An 18659-nucleotide genomic window follows, 5' to 3' on the forward strand; every position below is an offset into this window, starting at 1 on the left:
GAATTTCGGTCTTGTGGTCTGCCTGTTCACTTGTTATCAGCTCTGTAAAACTGAGGGAGAGCCTCCTATCAGCACACAGAATGGCCCTGATACCTAAAATCCGCACGACATGCTTGAAGTCTGTAAGCCAATGATAATTAGGTATTTTCATCCTAGTTTTTGCTTAGTGAGGGTTTTCCCCCTCCCCTTTAGTAAATCCTGAAGGAGAATGAAGAAAAATCAGCGGTGTTAAATCTGTAGGTTCTACTCAAAAATAGGATGAAGGATTGCATGTCTGTGATATATATATGTACATATATATGCAAAAAGCCTACAGTCAAGACTGCGAGGCAAACGTTGATGACCCCCTAATGGTGTTTAAACAACAAAAACGTCTTGGAGCTTTTCACTTTTTATGTCACCTGAGATAAAAGTTTTATTAAAAAAAAAAAAAAGCAACACTGTGGATACAGAGGAGGTTAGAGCACTGTACCGAGTTGACACCTAGTAGCAGAATACGAGTAAACTACTCGTCAAAATACTGAGCTAGTTTTCCACGCTTTACAAAAAAAATCCCATGTAGTTGCCAAAGTTATGAGTGGTCATTATCTCACTTTAATGTTTTGTCCAGAATGGGGTGGGTCTGGGAACTCAGTGACCTGAACATTGCCTTCCGTGACATTTCACTAATAATGAGCATAGGTGCACTCGGGAAATAGTCTCTTAAAAATATTAGCCCTTTACGGTAATTCTTGTTCGTGCATCAGGACAGAGGATTCGGTTTGACCTGTAGTTGTCATTAATGGTATGTTTGTTTCTCTGTGTACACAGATACAAACAAGCACACAGATCTACATACATGCACATTTTTGTCTACATGTGTGTCATCAATGACTGCAGTCTAAGGCCTGCCTACCTATAACCTACAATGGCTTCATTAACAAATCATTACGTTTGTAATGTGTGTTTCATTGATTCACCAGCATTCACTGTGCATGTCAAATGTCAAACACTGTGCCAAACATCAGAAATACAAAGATAAATGAAACATGGCCTCTCGAATAGCCCATGATCTGGTATAGAAACAGACATATCAATAGATTAAACTCAATATAAGTTATACAACTATTTGAATTGGGTGTATATAAAAGAAACCCCAAAGTAAGAATGGCTTAAACACATAAGAGATTTACTCTCTCACAGAAAAAAAGAAGTCAAGATGTGATCAGGTGAAAGACCCAGGCTCTTTTTTTCTGTTCTGCCCTCCTTACTGCAAGGCTTCTGTTCTCAGGAGTGTCTCGTTTTTCAATATAGCACCTGAAGCCAACAGGAAGGACCAAGAGTAGAGGGCAGGTGGGGTCATCTAAGTCAGCTTCTTTTAAGTAGTCTTCCCAGAGGTCCCACACAACCCTTCCACTTTTATTTCACTGATTATAAGTTGGTCACAAAGCCCATGAAAAAATGTATTCTTTAAACTGGACATGTTGCCACCCCAAGTAAAATTGGAGTTCTGAGAAGAATAGGGAAGATAGATGTTGGGTGGCAATGAGTAATCTCTGCCACAAGGAGTTATGAACAAATGGCTGGGGAAGCATGGAGTAATAAAGCCACTAACTCTGGAATCTAGAAAAGCCTTGTTTGAGGAGGAGACACTTAATTTGGGATTTGAAGGATGAATAGGAGTTTGCTAAATAAGGAGTTGGAGAAGAGCGCTTTAGGCAGAAATGTAGTATGTGCAAAAGCACAGAGAGAGTTATTATAACTGCCAAATAAGCCCATTTCTATATTTCTGTTTTTTCTTTGTTATTAATAATAGCTCTCAGTGTAACGGTTCAACTAATTTTTAATCTGTTATTCCAGATCAACAGGTTGAGACAGACTGAAATATGTCAATTATGATTTTCTTAATATAACTGCAAATAGTTTTCCACTTGGAGCAAAATAAGGACATTTTATCTGATGATAAAGTATTCCCATGTTTTAAAAATAATTGAGTTAGAATATTTTGGCAGCTTAAAAAGGAATTGATACAAAGGGGGAAAAGTGTGTCAGGGAGATGTTTGTCTTTTCAATTCTGAAGCTAAAGCCCAGTTAGAACTCAGTTGGTTCATATCCTGAGGTCCATAAACCTACATCAAGGGCACTAAGTTGGTGGTCTGGTCAAGTTAGCCTTAAAGAATGTCACCTTCTATTTAGCTGACCCTAATAGATTGTTACTTTGGATCTGTGAAGCTGAATTGTTCTTTTCTCAAAATGGCTTTGGAGCCATAAGAAATCTTTAGGATTAGAGAGAGATTTTCATGGTAATCTCCTATTTGGCTTCTTTAAAGACATCAGAGACCATTAAAAATTTTCCAGAGAAAGTTGAGTCCTTTGAGAAACCTGAAATTTCTGTAAGGAACAAACATAGTTATATTTGAGACACCTGAGAGTGTAAATTTCCATGCCCCCTGCCTATCACCCTTCCATAGTGCTGAGTATCTTACAAGATTAAGGTCATCTCTTTCCAACCCCAGAGAACAACAGCTGAGTCAATGATTCTTTGAATACCGCCAAAATTAGGATTGCCATGTTTTTTTTCAAAGGATTTGACCCTACTAAGGCAATCATATGGTTTAGCCTCCTGACATTGTTTATTTTCGTTTTTGTTTTTTTGCCAACTTTGGTTTTGGGTTACTTACGAAGTAGCTGGCATCTGTGCGTGACCAAAATGTGCAGTACACCTCACCGCAACACCTCCCTTTTGTCTCGTGAACTCTGGCACCTCAGTCATATCTCAGCTCCAAAGACTCTTCTTCAGGAAATTCTTCTCTGGCCTCTCTCACCAGATCAAATTCTCCATATTTGATGTTCTCGGAGTATCATGTATCTGGGTTGTATAGTTTGTCTCATGATTATCATTTTACATTTATCGTGTGTGATGATTTGACTATGTGCGTCCACTACTAGACTCTAAGTCCCCTGAGGGGAGGCCCTCACGTGCTTAAACTCGCCTTTGGATTTTGCTCCTAGCACAGTGCCTGGCCTATAGCAGATCCTGATCATTGTTGGCTAAATGGTTAAACGATTTTTTGGGTGGTGGTGGTAAATAAGTTACTGCTCTACTCCCACTTCACACGGTGTTCAGAATACGAGTGAATATGGAATTACTCAGCTCCTGTGTGGGTTCACCTACAGATAAAAATTTTGAAAATAATTTTACTCCAAGTCCGTAGAGGTACATCAGTGAACTCTTAAGCCAGCATGTGTTGGCTCTGCATGAAGATGCCTGTATGCCTGTGTATAAAAAAAAATACACATTACCACATTTAAAAAATACACCACATATATAATGCAATGCGAAATAACTGCATTTTTCGAACCTTTGCCTAAACATGTGATTGCAATTATTAATTAAAACTACAAAAAGGAAAATCAAGCCTCAAAGAAAGGTCATATTAACAACTGGATTTTTGGAAGACAGAATGAATTGTGGGGACTTTCTGGAAAGAAGCCCCTTCAAATGTCACTACAGTTCTCATTTTATTTTTGTCAATGACAGCAGTTGAAGTCATTTGGAAGCGGAATACGTCTTTTGATAATAGATCTAAACAGAGCTGTAGAAGTACAACCTGATGCAGTTTGGATTTGCATTTTTTTAACTTGAACATTGGAAAGGAAAGAGGAAAAGCACAAATGAGTTTGCCCATATACATGATGAGGGCTTGTGATTTTGTTAAGCCTGATTTGGACGAAGCATAAATGTTTAGTTAGATGTTCTTAGAACTCAGCTACTTATTAGCAAAGTGACCTTGGCCAGGTTCATGGTCTCAGCTCTAAAATGGAGATATCTTACATGATCGTTCTCGGAATTAATGAGATACCTGTATTGCGCCTGGCAGGACATAGCCAGGAAAAGAGGCCCTCAGTATTGGTTATCTCTGCTGCCCTCCACGTCAACCCTCTTCTCCTACCACACACGCATACAATAATCTTGCTTCTGTGGGCAGGTTCTGTGATTGTTTCTCTTTTCCTGGTTGAAGTGCTAGCTAGAAAAGAAACTATTTTCATTATCATTCGGCAGCCTTGGTGGTTCAGTGGTAGAATTCTCGCCTGCCATTATCATTCAGCAAATTTCTATTGAGGGCTTGACAGTTTGCCCAGCACAATGCTAGTCGCTTGGAGTACATCAGTGGACCTAACATACCAAACCCCTACTCTTACACAGCTTATGTCTAAGGAAAAATATGGAACATGAAATTTTTCCTTTCACGATTGTATTTTTGTAATTTTAGTGAATCATAATTATTGACACCGGGAATGATTTTTTAATTAAGTCTCTTAATTAATAATATCAATAGGTCAGGATCTTCCTCTCTCCCTTTCTTCTCCACTGCCTGCCTCTGTCCTCTCTCTCTCCTCTCTCTTTGTCTCCCTCTCTCCCCACACCCTTCTTTCTGTTTATATATTTGAACTGTAAAAACATCTTTGTCTATGCTCTGTTTTTTTCTTCCTTAGCTTGATTGAAATTCCAGCTGAATTCATTCCCCTCTATGGGAAGCATGTTTTATGTTTCCTCAAAAATGAAGGGAGGGTCATTGAGTGGCCATGGGCCTCACGATGGATCCCTACAGTAGGCACCTGGTTGAATTACACGTCTCTCTTTCCTGTTAGATTGTTGGCTGTGATCACCAGCTGGGAAGCACCATCAAGGAGGATAACTGTGGAGTCTGCAACGGGGATGGGTCCACCTGCCGGCTGGTCCGAGGGCAGTATAAATCCCAGCTCTCCGCAACTAAATGTAAGACACTACAGAGATGGGGCAATCTTGGGGTTTGTGGGCTGATTAATATCTCCCGGTGTCGTGCTGGCTCCCCTCAGCAGCTAGGAATAAGGCCACCACCAAAATGAAGACGGGTCTGAACATATTATAGAAAGCTTCAGGTTCCTGCTTTGTGTATTAGTTTAGGTAGAACAAGTCAGGTAACCCATGGCAACCCCAAGGAGGAAACCTTTCTTTGGTGGTGCAGCAGGAGTGAAGTACATGTGGGTCAAAATACACTCTATTTACAAACGTAGACTTGCTTGCCACCATGAGGACCGACTGCACCCAAGCCTCCGCCTGATACGTAATCTGATGACCCGATGGGATATAGCAGGGGGAATGTGTAAATCTAAACAAATTCACTCCTACTGTCTTCATTTACAAAATGACCTTTGGTTGGTGCTGATCACAGGTTCTTTCAGAATTAATATCGGACAGTGATTATATGAAGCCACGTATTGACTCTCATGTCTTAATCTCTCTATACTAGCACAACGAGTGTATGCTTACTATACAGTATGTGCCGGGAACTTCGCACGATCATCTCATTTTATCCTGATAACAACCTTATAGCAAGGCATTGTTTATCCTTATGTTATGAACAAGATAACTGAACCTGAGACAGATGATGTGACTTGCTCGGAGCCACACAACTCTAAAATGGTAGCGCCAACATTCAAGCCCAGAGTCCGATTCCAGAGCCTAAGTCCTTACTCAGTCCTCTGGACTGTCCCGCAGCCTTGCTGATAATTTTCATGGTGGGACATTTTAAAGCAATTAGATGGATCAAGACAAGTACCTCAGATGTCTGCCCAGCTGGGTCTTGTTAGGGTAGATGGCACATGTCTAATGATACCTAAGACAACCACGCGGTCACACAGGGACCCAGATCATTTTACAAAACACTGTCCTCTGTGACAATCCCTGCTCTAAGTGCTGCATCAAAAAAGATGAAATAAGGCAATTCTTATACTCAAAGAATAATTTGACCTTGCTCGGTAGACTGTCTCCAAATTTTGCCATTATCCAGAATCCTTCAAGAGATCTTTGATTGAGTATCGTTGCACATGTCTCTCCTCCTTGGGAACTGAGAATGCATATCTTTTACTGAATGTGGTTTTGTTCTCTCTATTTGTTGACTAGCTGGGAAAAGACAATTGACCCCCCAAATTGACCCCCCCAAATGGCAGGGTCTGTGGCTTTAAATGGACTTGTCGGTCAAGAAAAAAGGCAGCGGACACTAAAGAACTCTTCCCAGAAGTCAGGAACAGGCAGTTTGCCCAAAGGACTAGGCTCTAGGGAAGAAGAGGTGGTAGCAAGAAAGACTAGGGACTTTTAAACACAAGAAACATTGGAGGTACCAGCTTAGGGAACTTTACATGCTAACACCCCTGCCGGCAGTGAAAAATGTGAATCTGGGGGGAAAAAAAGACTCTGGCAGAGAGAATGAAGGATGAGGTAAGTTAGACATTGATATAGTACATTCAGGTGAGATTTTTTTTTTCTTTCATGTGTTTCATAGAAGCGTCTTCTATACGATGAAAAATTAAAGAATTTGGCAGATGAAAACCAGAGGATAGAGGCATAATTCTTTTGTAAATCTCTGAAGTCATGGTGGGATATTTGGGAGGGGGGGAAGTTGCATTTAAAAAGTCACTTTTATAGAACACTTTAAGAAATCCTGGAAGAGTTCAAATCTTTCTAATTATTTATGTCATGTAATTGAATCAATGCTCATTATCTAGGAATCTAGGAATTTCTGCTAGACGCAGAAAAATGAGATGGCTTGCATTTGTGCCGTAAATGCTGTATAGCAGGCTTAGGGGTAGGGGATCCTCCCTCCGTCCCCACTCATGCCCTCTCCCTGAACACTCTGCCTGGATAGATATTAGGGGGTCATCAGGGACCTCTGGGGCCTCAGTCGCTGGAATAACGTGGAGAAGCTCTGAAAGAACAAACTGAAGCAAATTAAGAGCTGTAAGTCATCCCCAGATCTGCAAATAGATAGTTCAATGAGAAGTGCTCTATTCAAGACAGAGGGTAGGTAAATTCTATAGCACACAGCCTGATGATTATCCATAATGACAAAATGCAATTGATTCATTTACCTGAGCGCTGATGATGCCGCATGACAAAACGATTTATATCAATAAAGCCCAACATATGCACGCACCTCACCACAATCTATAGCAGATGCTGAACAAACTGCCTCGTTTACGTTTTCTCCACCCCAGAAGAACCTTCCAGCCTCTATTTACAGACTGCGAGGTGACCCACAGGCAGGGAAGATTAGACCACTCTACGGGGCCCAGGGTGCTGGCCAGGTGAGCAGTGCTCCACCCGTGAAGGCCTGGTGGACCTGTGCCAGCTCTCTCCCCTCTGCTCTGCCAAAAGGCACTGTAAGCCAGCCACATGCTCTTGCGAACTCCTAGCACTCGGATTCCCCACATTGAACTCATTTTCTTCTGAACTTATATCCAAGATTTTTTTTTTTTTTTAATGTTATCAAGCCTTGGGGGAACAAAGAGAAAACAGAAGAGTGGAGAAAGACCGTGGCGGGAAGTGCCAGAAGGAAAAAGAGAAGTAGGAGGAACTTATCCAATGGCTGCCATTTGCTGGCAAATAAAAAAGAAACCATCTTTGTATCAAAAGACAGTGTAATTGCCTAATACAAATACAGACAAGAAAGAGAGCTAGATCAAGGCCCATTTTCCCCCTTTTTAAAGGAAAAGGCTGTCCACTGATAGCATTCAATCTTTCCATTTTGCTTGGTCACTTCTTTTCAACTTCACCAGCCCAACAACAGCAACAACAACAATAAAGGATAAATTTAACTAGCATTAACTTTTGATTCTTGAAATTAAAGGCTCACTTTCTTGCAAATTGTATTGGCTTGTACCCTATTACATATTTTCCAAGTATATGCAATATACTTAGAACTAGAGCCAGTCTATTTGCTCTCAATTTAATGTCTCCAGCTTTGCAAACCTCTCATATGAATTTGTGTGTTTTGAAATCACCTGGATATCCCAAAACTCCTGAGGGATGGACAGAAAAAATATACAAAACAAAAACTAAATAAAATGTGGTGCCATATGGTGATAGGAGTCTTGGAAAAAAGTAAAGCAGGGAAGAAGAATAGGAGATAAGGCTGAGCTGGCAGCCGAGGGTGTTACAGGGAGTTGCAATACTAAGTAGGTTGGTAAGGAAAGGACTCACTGATAAGATGGCGTCTGAACTAGGATCCGAGGTCACCATGCAGAAGTCAAGGGAAAGAGAATTCCAGTCATAGAGAAAGGCAAGTACAAAGGCCCTGAGGTAAACACATTCTCGTCATATTTCTTGAAATGCAAAGAGGCTAAAAAGAATTCACAGAAGAAATAAAATCCATTGGTACTGGACTCTTTTGTTTTTAAACAGCTGTATTGTGGTATAAGTGCCATACAATAAACTGGATATTAAAGTGCTCAACTTTGCGAATTTTTACACATGCATACACCTGTGAAACCAAACATACCCATCATCCCGAAAGTTTTCTTGTGCCCCTTGTAATCCTTCCCTTGTGCTCTCCTGGCCCTGTCCCCTGGCAACCACTGATCTTTTTGTCACTGTAGATTTAATTGCATTTTCCAGAATTTTATATAAGTGGAACTATACAATATATACTGTTGTCTAAATGGCTTCTTTCATTCACCATAGGTATTCTGAGATTCATTAAATGTTGTAGCATTTAGCAGTTTATTGTCTTTCATTGCTGTGTCGTAATCCCAGCATATGGGCATACCACAGTTGTTTATCCATTCACCTGTTGAGGCATTTGGGTTGTTTTCACTTGGAGGTCTTATAAATAAAGGTGCTATGAACATTCATGTACACATTTTTGCATGGACATATGCTTTCATATCTCTTGCGTAAATTCCTGGGAGATGAATGGCTAGATCATACGGTAGGTATATATTTGACATTTCAAGAAACTGCTAGACTTTTTTCCAGAGTGCTTACTATTTTGCATTTCTACCAGCAGTGTGTAAGAGTTTCACCTGCTCCACATTCTTGCCGTCACTTGATATTGTCAGTATTTTTTATTTTAGCCATTCTAATTGGCGCATAGTAGTATATCATCGTTGTTTTAATTCACGTTTTCCTACTGTCTAATGATGTAGAATATCTGTTCATGTTGTATTAGTTTCCAGTTGCTGCTGTATCAAATTGCCACAAACCTGGTGTCTCAAAGCAACACATTTATTATTTTATGGTCCTAGAGGGTCAGAACTCTGAAATGGGTCTTGTTAAGATAAATTCACAGTGTTAAGCAGGGCTGTGCTCCTTCTGAAAGTTCTAGGAGCTAATTCATTTTCTTTGATTTTTTGCTTTTCTAGCTTCTGTGAGGTTGTCTATGTTCCTTGGCATCTTAAGAGCCTGCAGTGCAAAACCTTTAGTTCTCCCTCTACCTCTGATCTCTTCTGCCTCTCTCCCAGGTTAAAGACCTCTTGTGATTACATTGGACCCACCCAGATAATCCAAGATAATCTCCTTATTTTAAAGACAGCTGATTACCAGTCTTAGTTTCACCGGCAATCTTAATTCCCCCTCTCCATGTAACATAACATATTGATAGGTTCTGAGGATTAGGACATGGTCCTCTTTGGCAGAGCAAGGGGGTAAAATTATACTGCCTACTATAGAAGTGCTTATTTCTTCTTTGATGTGGTGTAGGTTCAAGTCCTTTTGCCCAGTTTTTAAATGGGTTTGATTTCCTACCATTCAATGTTGAGAATTCTTTTTGCATTCTGGGTACAAGTCCTTTGCTGGATGTGTGATTTGAAAATATTTTCTCTCCATAGGTAGCTTTTTTTCCCCCCCAAACTGGCTTAATATTAGCTCTCACAGAGCAGAAGCTTCTATTTTTGATGAAGACCAGCCGTCAGTTTTTTCTTGCTAGGACTATGCCTTTAACATTGTACATAAGAACTCCTTGTCTAATCCCAGGTCACAAATTTTCTCCTATATTTTCCTCTAAAAGTGTTATAGTTTTATATTTTGGCTTTTACATCAATGACCTATTTTCAGTTAATTTTTGTGTAAGGTATATCTCAGTATTATAAGATATATCTAGGTTAGTTTTTTTTGGCATAAGGATGTCCAATTCTTCCAGCCCCATTTGTTGAAAAGATGTCCTTTTCTCTTTTGAATTGCCTTTAAAACTTTGTCAAAAGTCCACTGGCCATTTCTGCATGGGCCTTTTCTTGGACTCTCTATTCTGACCTATGCGTCAGTACTTCACCAATACCGCATTGTCTTTGTCACTCTAGCTTTAAGGGAAGTCTCAAAATCAAGTGATTTGATCCCTCCAACTCTACCCTTCTTAAAGTCATTTGCCTATTCTATAGTAATTTCTTTGCCTTTCCATATAAATTTTTCAATCTGCTTGTCCAAATCTATAAAAAATCTTGTTGAAATTTTGATTTACAATTTTGTTAATTCTAAAGATTGATATATGGGGAATTGACATCTTTACTATGTTAAGTCATTTAACCTATGAGCACTTCGTGGCTATCCATTTCTTTAGGTCTTCTCTCATTCCTTTCATAGGCCTTTATTGGTTTTCAGCATACATATCCTTTATTTTAGTTAAATGTGTACCTCTTTCATTTTCTTGCCCTATTGCATTGGCATTTTGTTTTTTATTTCAATTTCCAATTGTATATTTCTAGTTTATTTTTGTGTGTTGGCTGTGTATTTTGCGAACTTGCTGATTCACTTCTTAGTTCTGAGAGTTCTTGGATTTTCTACATAAACGATCATGTTTTACAAATAAGGATGGTTTTACTTTTTCCTTTTCAAATTGTAAACCAGCTATTTATTTTTATGGCCTTAATGCACTGGCAAGGATATCCAATGTGATGCTGGGTAGAAGAGGCACGAGTGGATATCCTCATCTCATTTCCAATTTTAAGAGGGAAAGCATTCGATTTCTCACCATTGAGTATGAAGTTAGCTGTAGGGTTTTTTGCAGATAACTTTTATCACATTGAGGAAGTTCTTTTTTATTCCTAATGTGCTGAGAGTTCTTATAATGAATGGATGCTGAATTTTGTCCTGCTTTTTCTGCCTCAAATGTTGTGATCATATGGTTTTTCTTCCTTAGACTTTCATTGTGATGGGCAACATTAATTGGTTTTCAAATAAAGAATCAGCCTTGCTTTCGTGGGATAAACTCTGCTCCTTTGTATGCATCACTGGATCTGAAATGCAGTATTTTGTTTGACGGTTTTTTACATCTATGCTCATAAGGATAGTTGTCTGTAGGATCCTTTTCTTATACCATCTTTGTCTAATTTTGATAGCAGTGTAATGCTGACTTCATAAAGTGAGTTGGGAAGTGATTTCTCCTCTGTTGTTTTATTTTTTTTAAAGACTGCATAAAATTGATATTATTTCTTCTTTAAATGCTTTATAGCATTCACAATTGAAATTCTCTGGGCCTGAAGATCTTTTTGTGTGTGTACTTAAGTTTTTGAACCTATGGAATAAAGTTATAGTAAATATTTTAATGTCTATCCTGCATTTCAATTGACTGATTTTTTTCTTCAGGAAAAAATTTTTTGGCTTCTTTGCATGCCTCGTAATTTCTGACCTGATTCCAGATATTACAAATTTTATCCTGTTGGATACTAGATATTTTTGTATACCTGTAAATATTTTTTCAGTTTTGTTCTGGAAGCAGTGAAGTTACTTGGAATCAATTTGATCCTTTCGGGTCTTAAAATTTGGTTGGCAAGTCCAAAGCCATGTTTGGCTGGTGCTAATTGTCCCCTGCTGCTGAGGCAGGACCCTTCTACTGCTCAGTGTCCCATGAATTATAAAGTTTTCTAGCATGGCTAGTGGTTAAGATACTATTCCCAGCCCTATATGCATGCCAGATAGTCATTTCTATAATTTGTTTGTGTGGTTATGTTCCCAGCCTCAGCTAGTTTCTCTATATGCATGTCTTGATTAGCACGGGTATGCCGCCATATAACCAAAGGGAATAATTTTTTAAAATTATATAATAGCATTTATCATTAGCATGTCACAGAAGTATTTTTTCTATGTCAGGTCAATATTTCTCCCAGTTTTCTTGAGAAATGATTGACATACATCACTGTGTCCATTTGAAGTGTACAACGTGATGGGAAGACGCTCTTAAATCTCCAGAATGGTCTCTCTGTGTAGCTCTCTTCCCTCTGGTAATCTGTCATTCAAACTCTAGCCACCTTGATCTTCTTGGATTCTCAACTTTGTCTCCTCAACTCAGGGAATCCTCTAGGCTTGGGGTTCCCACCTCCTAAGCTGCAGCCGGAAAAGTCTGTCAAAGCAGGAAGCCAGGGCAGTGTTAAGGCTCACCTCTCTTGTTTCCTGATTCTTGGGGATTTCTGCCCTTCTTTGCTTGATATCTAGTGTCTTGAAAGCCACGGTTTTATATAATTTTCTGACTTTTTGGTTGTTTCCCAGCAGAAAACTAAGTCTGCTCACCTCTCTTGTTTCCTGATTCTTGGGGATTTCTGCCCTTCTTTGCTTGATATCTAGTGTCTTGAAAGCCACGGTTTTATATAATTTTCTGACTTTTTGGTTGTTTCCCAGCAGAAAACTAAGTCTGGGTGCACTTATTCCGTCTCGTCAGGAACCAAAAGTCTTGATGCTGGGCTGTTAGCTCAGGTCTGCAATTGTGTACAGCGAGCCTGCTTTTGACTCCCACTTTGGCCATGGTGTTAAGCACTTCTGATTCCTCATCTCCCTACACCCCCCACAACGGTTTCGTTCCAAGAGGCTAAATAAGGGTGTCCCACTATTATCTTAGAATCGTCTCCCAAGCTGCTGACACCCATTTTGCAAGTTCGATAGTGGTCGTTTTGGTGTTAGCAGGTGTGCAGGCAAAGATAACTACGGCAGGATCACGGCCTCAGTGAGAAAGAATATAATGCACCGTTGATTATGGGATGCATTCTGATGTCACATATGTTAAAATGTGAGAGGTTGTTCCTCTTAGAGCCATGAAATATGGTATTTTGATTCTTGTAGCAATAGGATTTTCTAACTGATTCGATGTAAATATAAAGTCAAGCATGGCTCCAAAGTTTTTGGCCTGCACAACTGTTAGGATGAAATTCCCAACAGCCAGGGAAGATCTATCTTGTTTCACCTGTTGGGTATACGTCTTCCATTGTGTAATGACTAATAACCTCGGGGGGAGATGTTGAAGGTCTCAAATGCTCACCTTCAACTTATTTCATTGGCTATATTGTAAGAGTAATGAAGTTGGCATGAAGATAAAAATATTTTATGAAAACCTCCTCAAGATTGGCAGACTGTTTGTACTGCTGTTTTTATGTGTAGCTAACCGCATTAATGATGACTCTTCCATTAAAAAAAAATTACCAGTCCCATAGACTTAGAGGGAGGACTCCTTAAAAACATAAACATCAACGGGTCTAAAAATAAGGCAAGCTCAGATATCAGAATAGGAAATCCTGTCTCTTCAAAAATTATCATTATGACCTTTCTGTGATACAGCAGTGAATGACACGGAAAAGTCCACATATGATGAGATTGAAAAATCTAAAATATTTGATAGAAAGCTGTGGATTTTTTGAGGAAATATTTTAGGTACAATCTTTAGAACAGTTTTCTTGAGAAAGGGCATTTGCAACCCATATTTGTGAAATGACAGCATTTATGATTCCCATGGAAAGCTTATCAATTTAATTGAGAAAGAGGTTATCTGATCTCTGAAGCAGGTCTTCCACAATTGCTGATTAATAACCTAGAAATATGTCCTGACGATTGGCATCATGGTTCTATCGACAAAGCCGGAATAGATTAGGCCAGATGGACTTGAGCATAGAGCAGTGTGCCTTTGTAGCAAAGGGCACCCACAGGAAGGTGAGGCCCAGTGAGAGGGGGTGTACCCAGTCTGCCCCACCAGTCAGACCTATTGACTTGATCACTAAGGAGGTGGGTGATAAAGTCAGACTGCTCACACATTCTCAAATGTCTTAAACACCATTCTGTGCTCACTACTGTGATAGAATCCAAATAGAAGAATCCTGCAGCCCATCTGTAATTATTGAGAATTTATCCCCAAATGAGACAATTATTAATACATATCCAACTCAAAGAGTGGCTTTTTATCAACATGAAGAATATAAAATCAATTTTTTCCTATCTTTTTGTCAAATTAAGATCACCGTTTCTTAAATTATATTTTGAGATGTATCAGCTGGTGTTAACAGATTATATATATATATATGTATATGTATATTCTCTGGGTAAACACTTTGGGGATGCACTGGATTAAACAGAATGAAATGAGGTTCTTTGTTTCAGGGCTTCTCAGAAACCAATGTGCTTTATGAATTTCCATGAGCAGGGTCTAGCATGTGGTATTTTTCCACATATTTTATCTTGGGCCCCTTTTCCTTGAACCATTTTGTGGGGCTGCTGCATTGCTGGCCTTTTTTGTCACTGAATCTCTGGTACCTAGGAGGGAGCCTAACACTAGGAGATACTCAAAAAATATTTGTGGAGTAAAGTAATGAACTTGCTGATTGCCTGAGGAGCTGCCAGTTGTCCATTAGCCCTTGACAGAACCGTAGGACAGACCACGACTCTCCGTACTTCTTGTACCTTGTGCTGCTGACTCTTCAAGTTGGCACCAGCTTGAGATGCTCCCTATTTCTCTTTGACGACGCAGGTGCACAAGGGCATCGGGAGACATTCCATCCTGGCCCAATCTCCTGTCTCCATCCTAGTCTCTTCCCCCAGTACCCTCCTGGGTTTCTCCCCATCTTCCTTGGGGAGCTTACAAAGGCTGAGGCATCAGCCAGAAGCCAGGGTTAATGCCCCAGTGCGTGGAATGCGAGTGGCTCAACGGAACAAGAGGCAGGCCGCCCGAGTAGTGTGCGGGTCAGAAGTCTGCCGCTGAGCGTTGCAGAGCCAAACAGAAAGCTTCCCTTTTACTTGCCCTTTATTTGACCTGTGGATAAACAAAGACTTTCTATTTCCAGAAATCCCATTGTTTTAACTGCTTTGAGTTTCTTTTGTAAACTTAAAAATCCGTGTCTTTATGTGAGACATTTAAAGCTCTGTGGGCCCAGTCTGAACATTTTTTGTTCCTTTTCTATATTCTCCTTACATGTTTTGTGCTTGTAGCCACAAAGTCTTGGCTCTCTGAAATTCAGCCTTTTCTTCAACAATGTATGATATTAAAAACCGCGAGAAGGTTGTAGTGTGAGTAGAATAGTCAACATTGGAGAGAACTTGATAAATGTAACCTCTTTAGGGAAAGAATTGAGAGTATATGATTCTTCTTTTTCATTCAACTGGCTATGAGCTGGGGCCTTGGAGGGTTTAAAAACATAGTAAAAATAAACAGTCTTTCAGTTCCCGTCCTTAAGGAGATTTGGAGGAGAGGGAGGGAAGTAACCTTTACAAAATGCCTCCTGTTCCAGGCTATATACATCTATATATTGATATCAATATCTCTATCTTTTCACAACAATGTTGTGAGGTAAGTGTCATTTTCCCCGTCTTACCAATGAGGAAACTAAGGATCAGAGAAGTTAGGGAACTTCTGAAGTTTATTTACGGAAATCAGATTCTCCTGAAGACAGGATGATGTTAAGTTTCAGAACATTGGGTACCTTTTAAGATTACTCTTCCTGGAACTAAATTTTTCCAATGAGAGCATGAGAATGCATATTATCAGAAAAATATGTGTGAAACAAAGAATCCCGCAGAGCTTCTGAATATGCTGGTGAATTTAAAATACCTGCTTTTTCCCTTGTCTTCTGGAACGCCCTCCTCTTTTTTGACCATGGGCTGCTCCCTGGACTTCTCAGAGGCTTCATTTTGTCATCATAAAATGGAGCTGGTAGCGTCCTCTTTGCCTATGTCACAGGCTTTGGGTGAAGGAGTAAACGGTGTAATTTAGAAAGTGAAACTCTCCAGTGGCATGTAAATGAGAGGTATTGTTGTCACAAATGTCACAAGCGAGAATGCCTGTGATGTGTTTGCAGTACATAAAATATACCCCTAATTAAAAAAAAAAAAAAGTAGGTACTGCTTCCAATGAACTGAGTCTCAATTTGCAAGTGGGGTGAAAGTAACCTATTTCTAAATTTGGCTGTGATTTAGCCAAAAAAAAAATTTTTTTTTTTAATTTTCAAGCAGAGAGGGTATGTGGGGGGAAAGGTTCATAACCATTCCTGAGACACTTACTATATACAGTATTAGACGTAAGTAGAGTGAAGGATATTGAAGAACTCGAAGGCATGAGTTCTGCCCTCGAGAGATTTAACAACAAATATATATTCTCCTATTCTTATTTTTCCTACTAATCCAAGATAGTTACTTTGCTAGAGAGAAATTCAGATCTTGATATAATACAGTCCTCCTTTGAACATTGGAATTTATTTTCATTTTCGCAACGTGGAGAAATTTGGCAATGTAAAACCAGGTTTTAAAATGAGAAATGGAAACTTGCGAATTCATTTCTCAATATATCAAAATTTATATATTTTTTAAAAGGCCAGTTCCGCCAAAAGTTAACTAGTGACCCGCTTCATTGGCATGTTTTATTTCGAGGAAAATGGAAATTTTGATTCCCAAATGTCAATGTCCTATTTCAAACACTTAGAAGAAGACGGTCATTGAGGGGAGTATGTAAGTCAGTGCCTTTATATAGGAGCTGATCGATAATTTTGTATCAAATTATATGCCTTTAAGCGATCCCTTTGTTTCTCTCTAGTGGATGATACTGTGGTTGCTATCCCGTATGGAAGTAGACATATTCGCCTCGTCTTAAAAGGACCTGATCACTTGTGTAAGTAAACTCAGTTGTTTTCCTCTGGGTATTGGGAATTTTAGTCACTATTATTTTTTGTTCCCAGAAGAGATTAAAATACAGAAGTGCAAATCTTTCTACTCTATCATAATATGATATTTTGAGTGCTTCTGTTTATCTTTTGGCTGCCTGATGAGATAGCAGAAACCTCAGGATAATTATCTCTAACCACACTCATCCTGAAAAACACAAAATAGATGCTCCCAATAGGTTGTTCGTAAGTCAAGCACATGTTTATGCTTTTGTGAATATTATTTCTCAGTTCTCTCTCTTCTTCCTCTCCAATCAATCTCAGTCTTTTTCTTGCCTCGCATCTCCTTTTTTCCCCCCTCCTCCTTCCAGCCTTCCTCACCTTCACTCTTTCTTTCTTCCTATTCTTGTGTTCCATTACTTTATCGATTTAGGGGAGTGTAGAAGCACCGAATAACCTTAACTCGGCATTTAAAGAAAATAACAGTGGTATGATTAAACATCCCATGTATGAAAGACAGTACAGAGCCCTCATATACTGAAGATAGCCACTGGGATTGAGGATGGATGGGTAATCACAACCCTAAAGATCAAATGGTAGCATGGCCCCACCAGAATTTAGAAAGTCTTGTTATCTTCAGTCATGCCGAGGCAGTAGTAAACAGCCACATCTTTTTATTATTAGCATTTACTATTGTTTAGATGTAGACCTGTAAATTACCAGCAGACAATTATAGGCTATAAACCAGGGAAGGGGTATAAGAGGATACATTGTATTTTCTACAAAATTCAGTTCCCCTGAAAGACTTCCCTTCAGCTGGTCCCTTGAGCATTTCTGATCTCCTCCACTGTGACTGTTCCTGGATTCCTAAAGAACCATCTATCATCCTCTGTCCTTTCTCCCCTCCCACACACATGCCTAGGAAACCAATTTAGGTAGCAAGCATTATCTTTTGGCAATTGGATTATAAATGAAATCATTCCAGAAAGACAAACAAGAGGAAGATAAATTGGAGCCTGTGAAAGTTCAGATAGCCTACTATAGTCTTTCTAAAAATAAAAATAAATACGTTTCATGGGCGAGGCGGGATTTGAGGGGTCATGTGAAGGAAAGGAATAAGGAAGGTACAGTTCAGGCAAAGCCAGAAGATGCTGATAAGTCACCTTATATGGATCCAAGTTCTCTTCTAACCCTGAACAGCCCCCCAAAATATAATGTTCACATGTCAAGGGATGATATATGTGTGTACACTAGCACCATTCGGATGATTTGCTTTTCCCCCGGAGGACTGGACAGAGGTAACCGCTCGTGGAACAACCCCACTCAAAAACAGTATTTTTCTGAGCAGTGACAGGCCCGCTTAGAATAAAACATCCAGGCAGAGATCATCACCAAGTGGGGGACTGACTCCTCAATGCAGAAGAAAGACCCCAAAGGAATAGATTGAAGAGGAAGTTCATTTTTATAAATGTATGAGCCTCCCAGTTTTCTGGATTATGTGATCACTAAGAAGCTAAAGAATGAGCCTCATTGGCTTTGATTGTCCCAAGAATTCAAGGGGTGAAGCAGCAGATGATATTTATAAAAAATGGAAAGCAAAATGGAATTTGTTCCCCCCCCAACAGACATACTGTTGACAACATACATGTAGCTTAAAAACTTTTTGTTTGGTGTATCTGGAATATAATAATATATAATATAATATAATATAATATAATATAATATAATTAATATAATATAATATATATGTGAATAAATGGCACCTTGTTTCTCTTGCAAGCCTTTGCACTTACCTCCCGGAAGCTGGTCTAATATGGGACTAACCTGAAATATTTAGGGCCAAACCAGAACAAGACTAGGCAGTCTGGTCCAGTCCCAGCTTATCTTCAATCAGAAGTACCTTGGGAAGTACAGCTGGGAGACCTGGTGATAAATCTGAATCAGATGCTCAAATCAGACTCAGACCCCCAGGATTTTTCCCAGACTAAGTAGATTTATGTCTTGCAGCTATAGCTGCACGT

The 18659-nt window shown here is 39.4% G+C and overlaps 1 protein-coding gene across 5 annotated transcripts in view; it reads left to right on the forward strand.

Annotated features, from left to right (window-relative positions):
- The window catches only part of ADAMTSL1 (ADAMTS like 1), an 878957-nt gene that overhangs the window by 620918 nt on the left and 239380 nt on the right, over positions 1-18659 (forward strand). For all 5 annotated transcript variants that reach the window (XM_044386899.3, XM_044386900.3, XM_057313473.1 and 2 more), the window contains 2 exons: positions 4633-4759; positions 16572-16646. In XM_044386899.3, coding sequence (XP_044242834.3) covers positions 4633-4759; positions 16572-16646 — 202 coding nt within the window. The remainder of the gene's footprint in view (positions 1-4632; positions 4760-16571; positions 16647-18659) is intronic.

The sequence above is a fragment of the Ursus arctos genome, unplaced genomic scaffold (genome assembly GCF_023065955.2).
Source record: "Ursus arctos isolate Adak ecotype North America unplaced genomic scaffold, UrsArc2.0 scaffold_18, whole genome shotgun sequence".
Taxonomy (NCBI): domain Eukaryota; kingdom Metazoa; phylum Chordata; class Mammalia; order Carnivora; family Ursidae; genus Ursus; species Ursus arctos.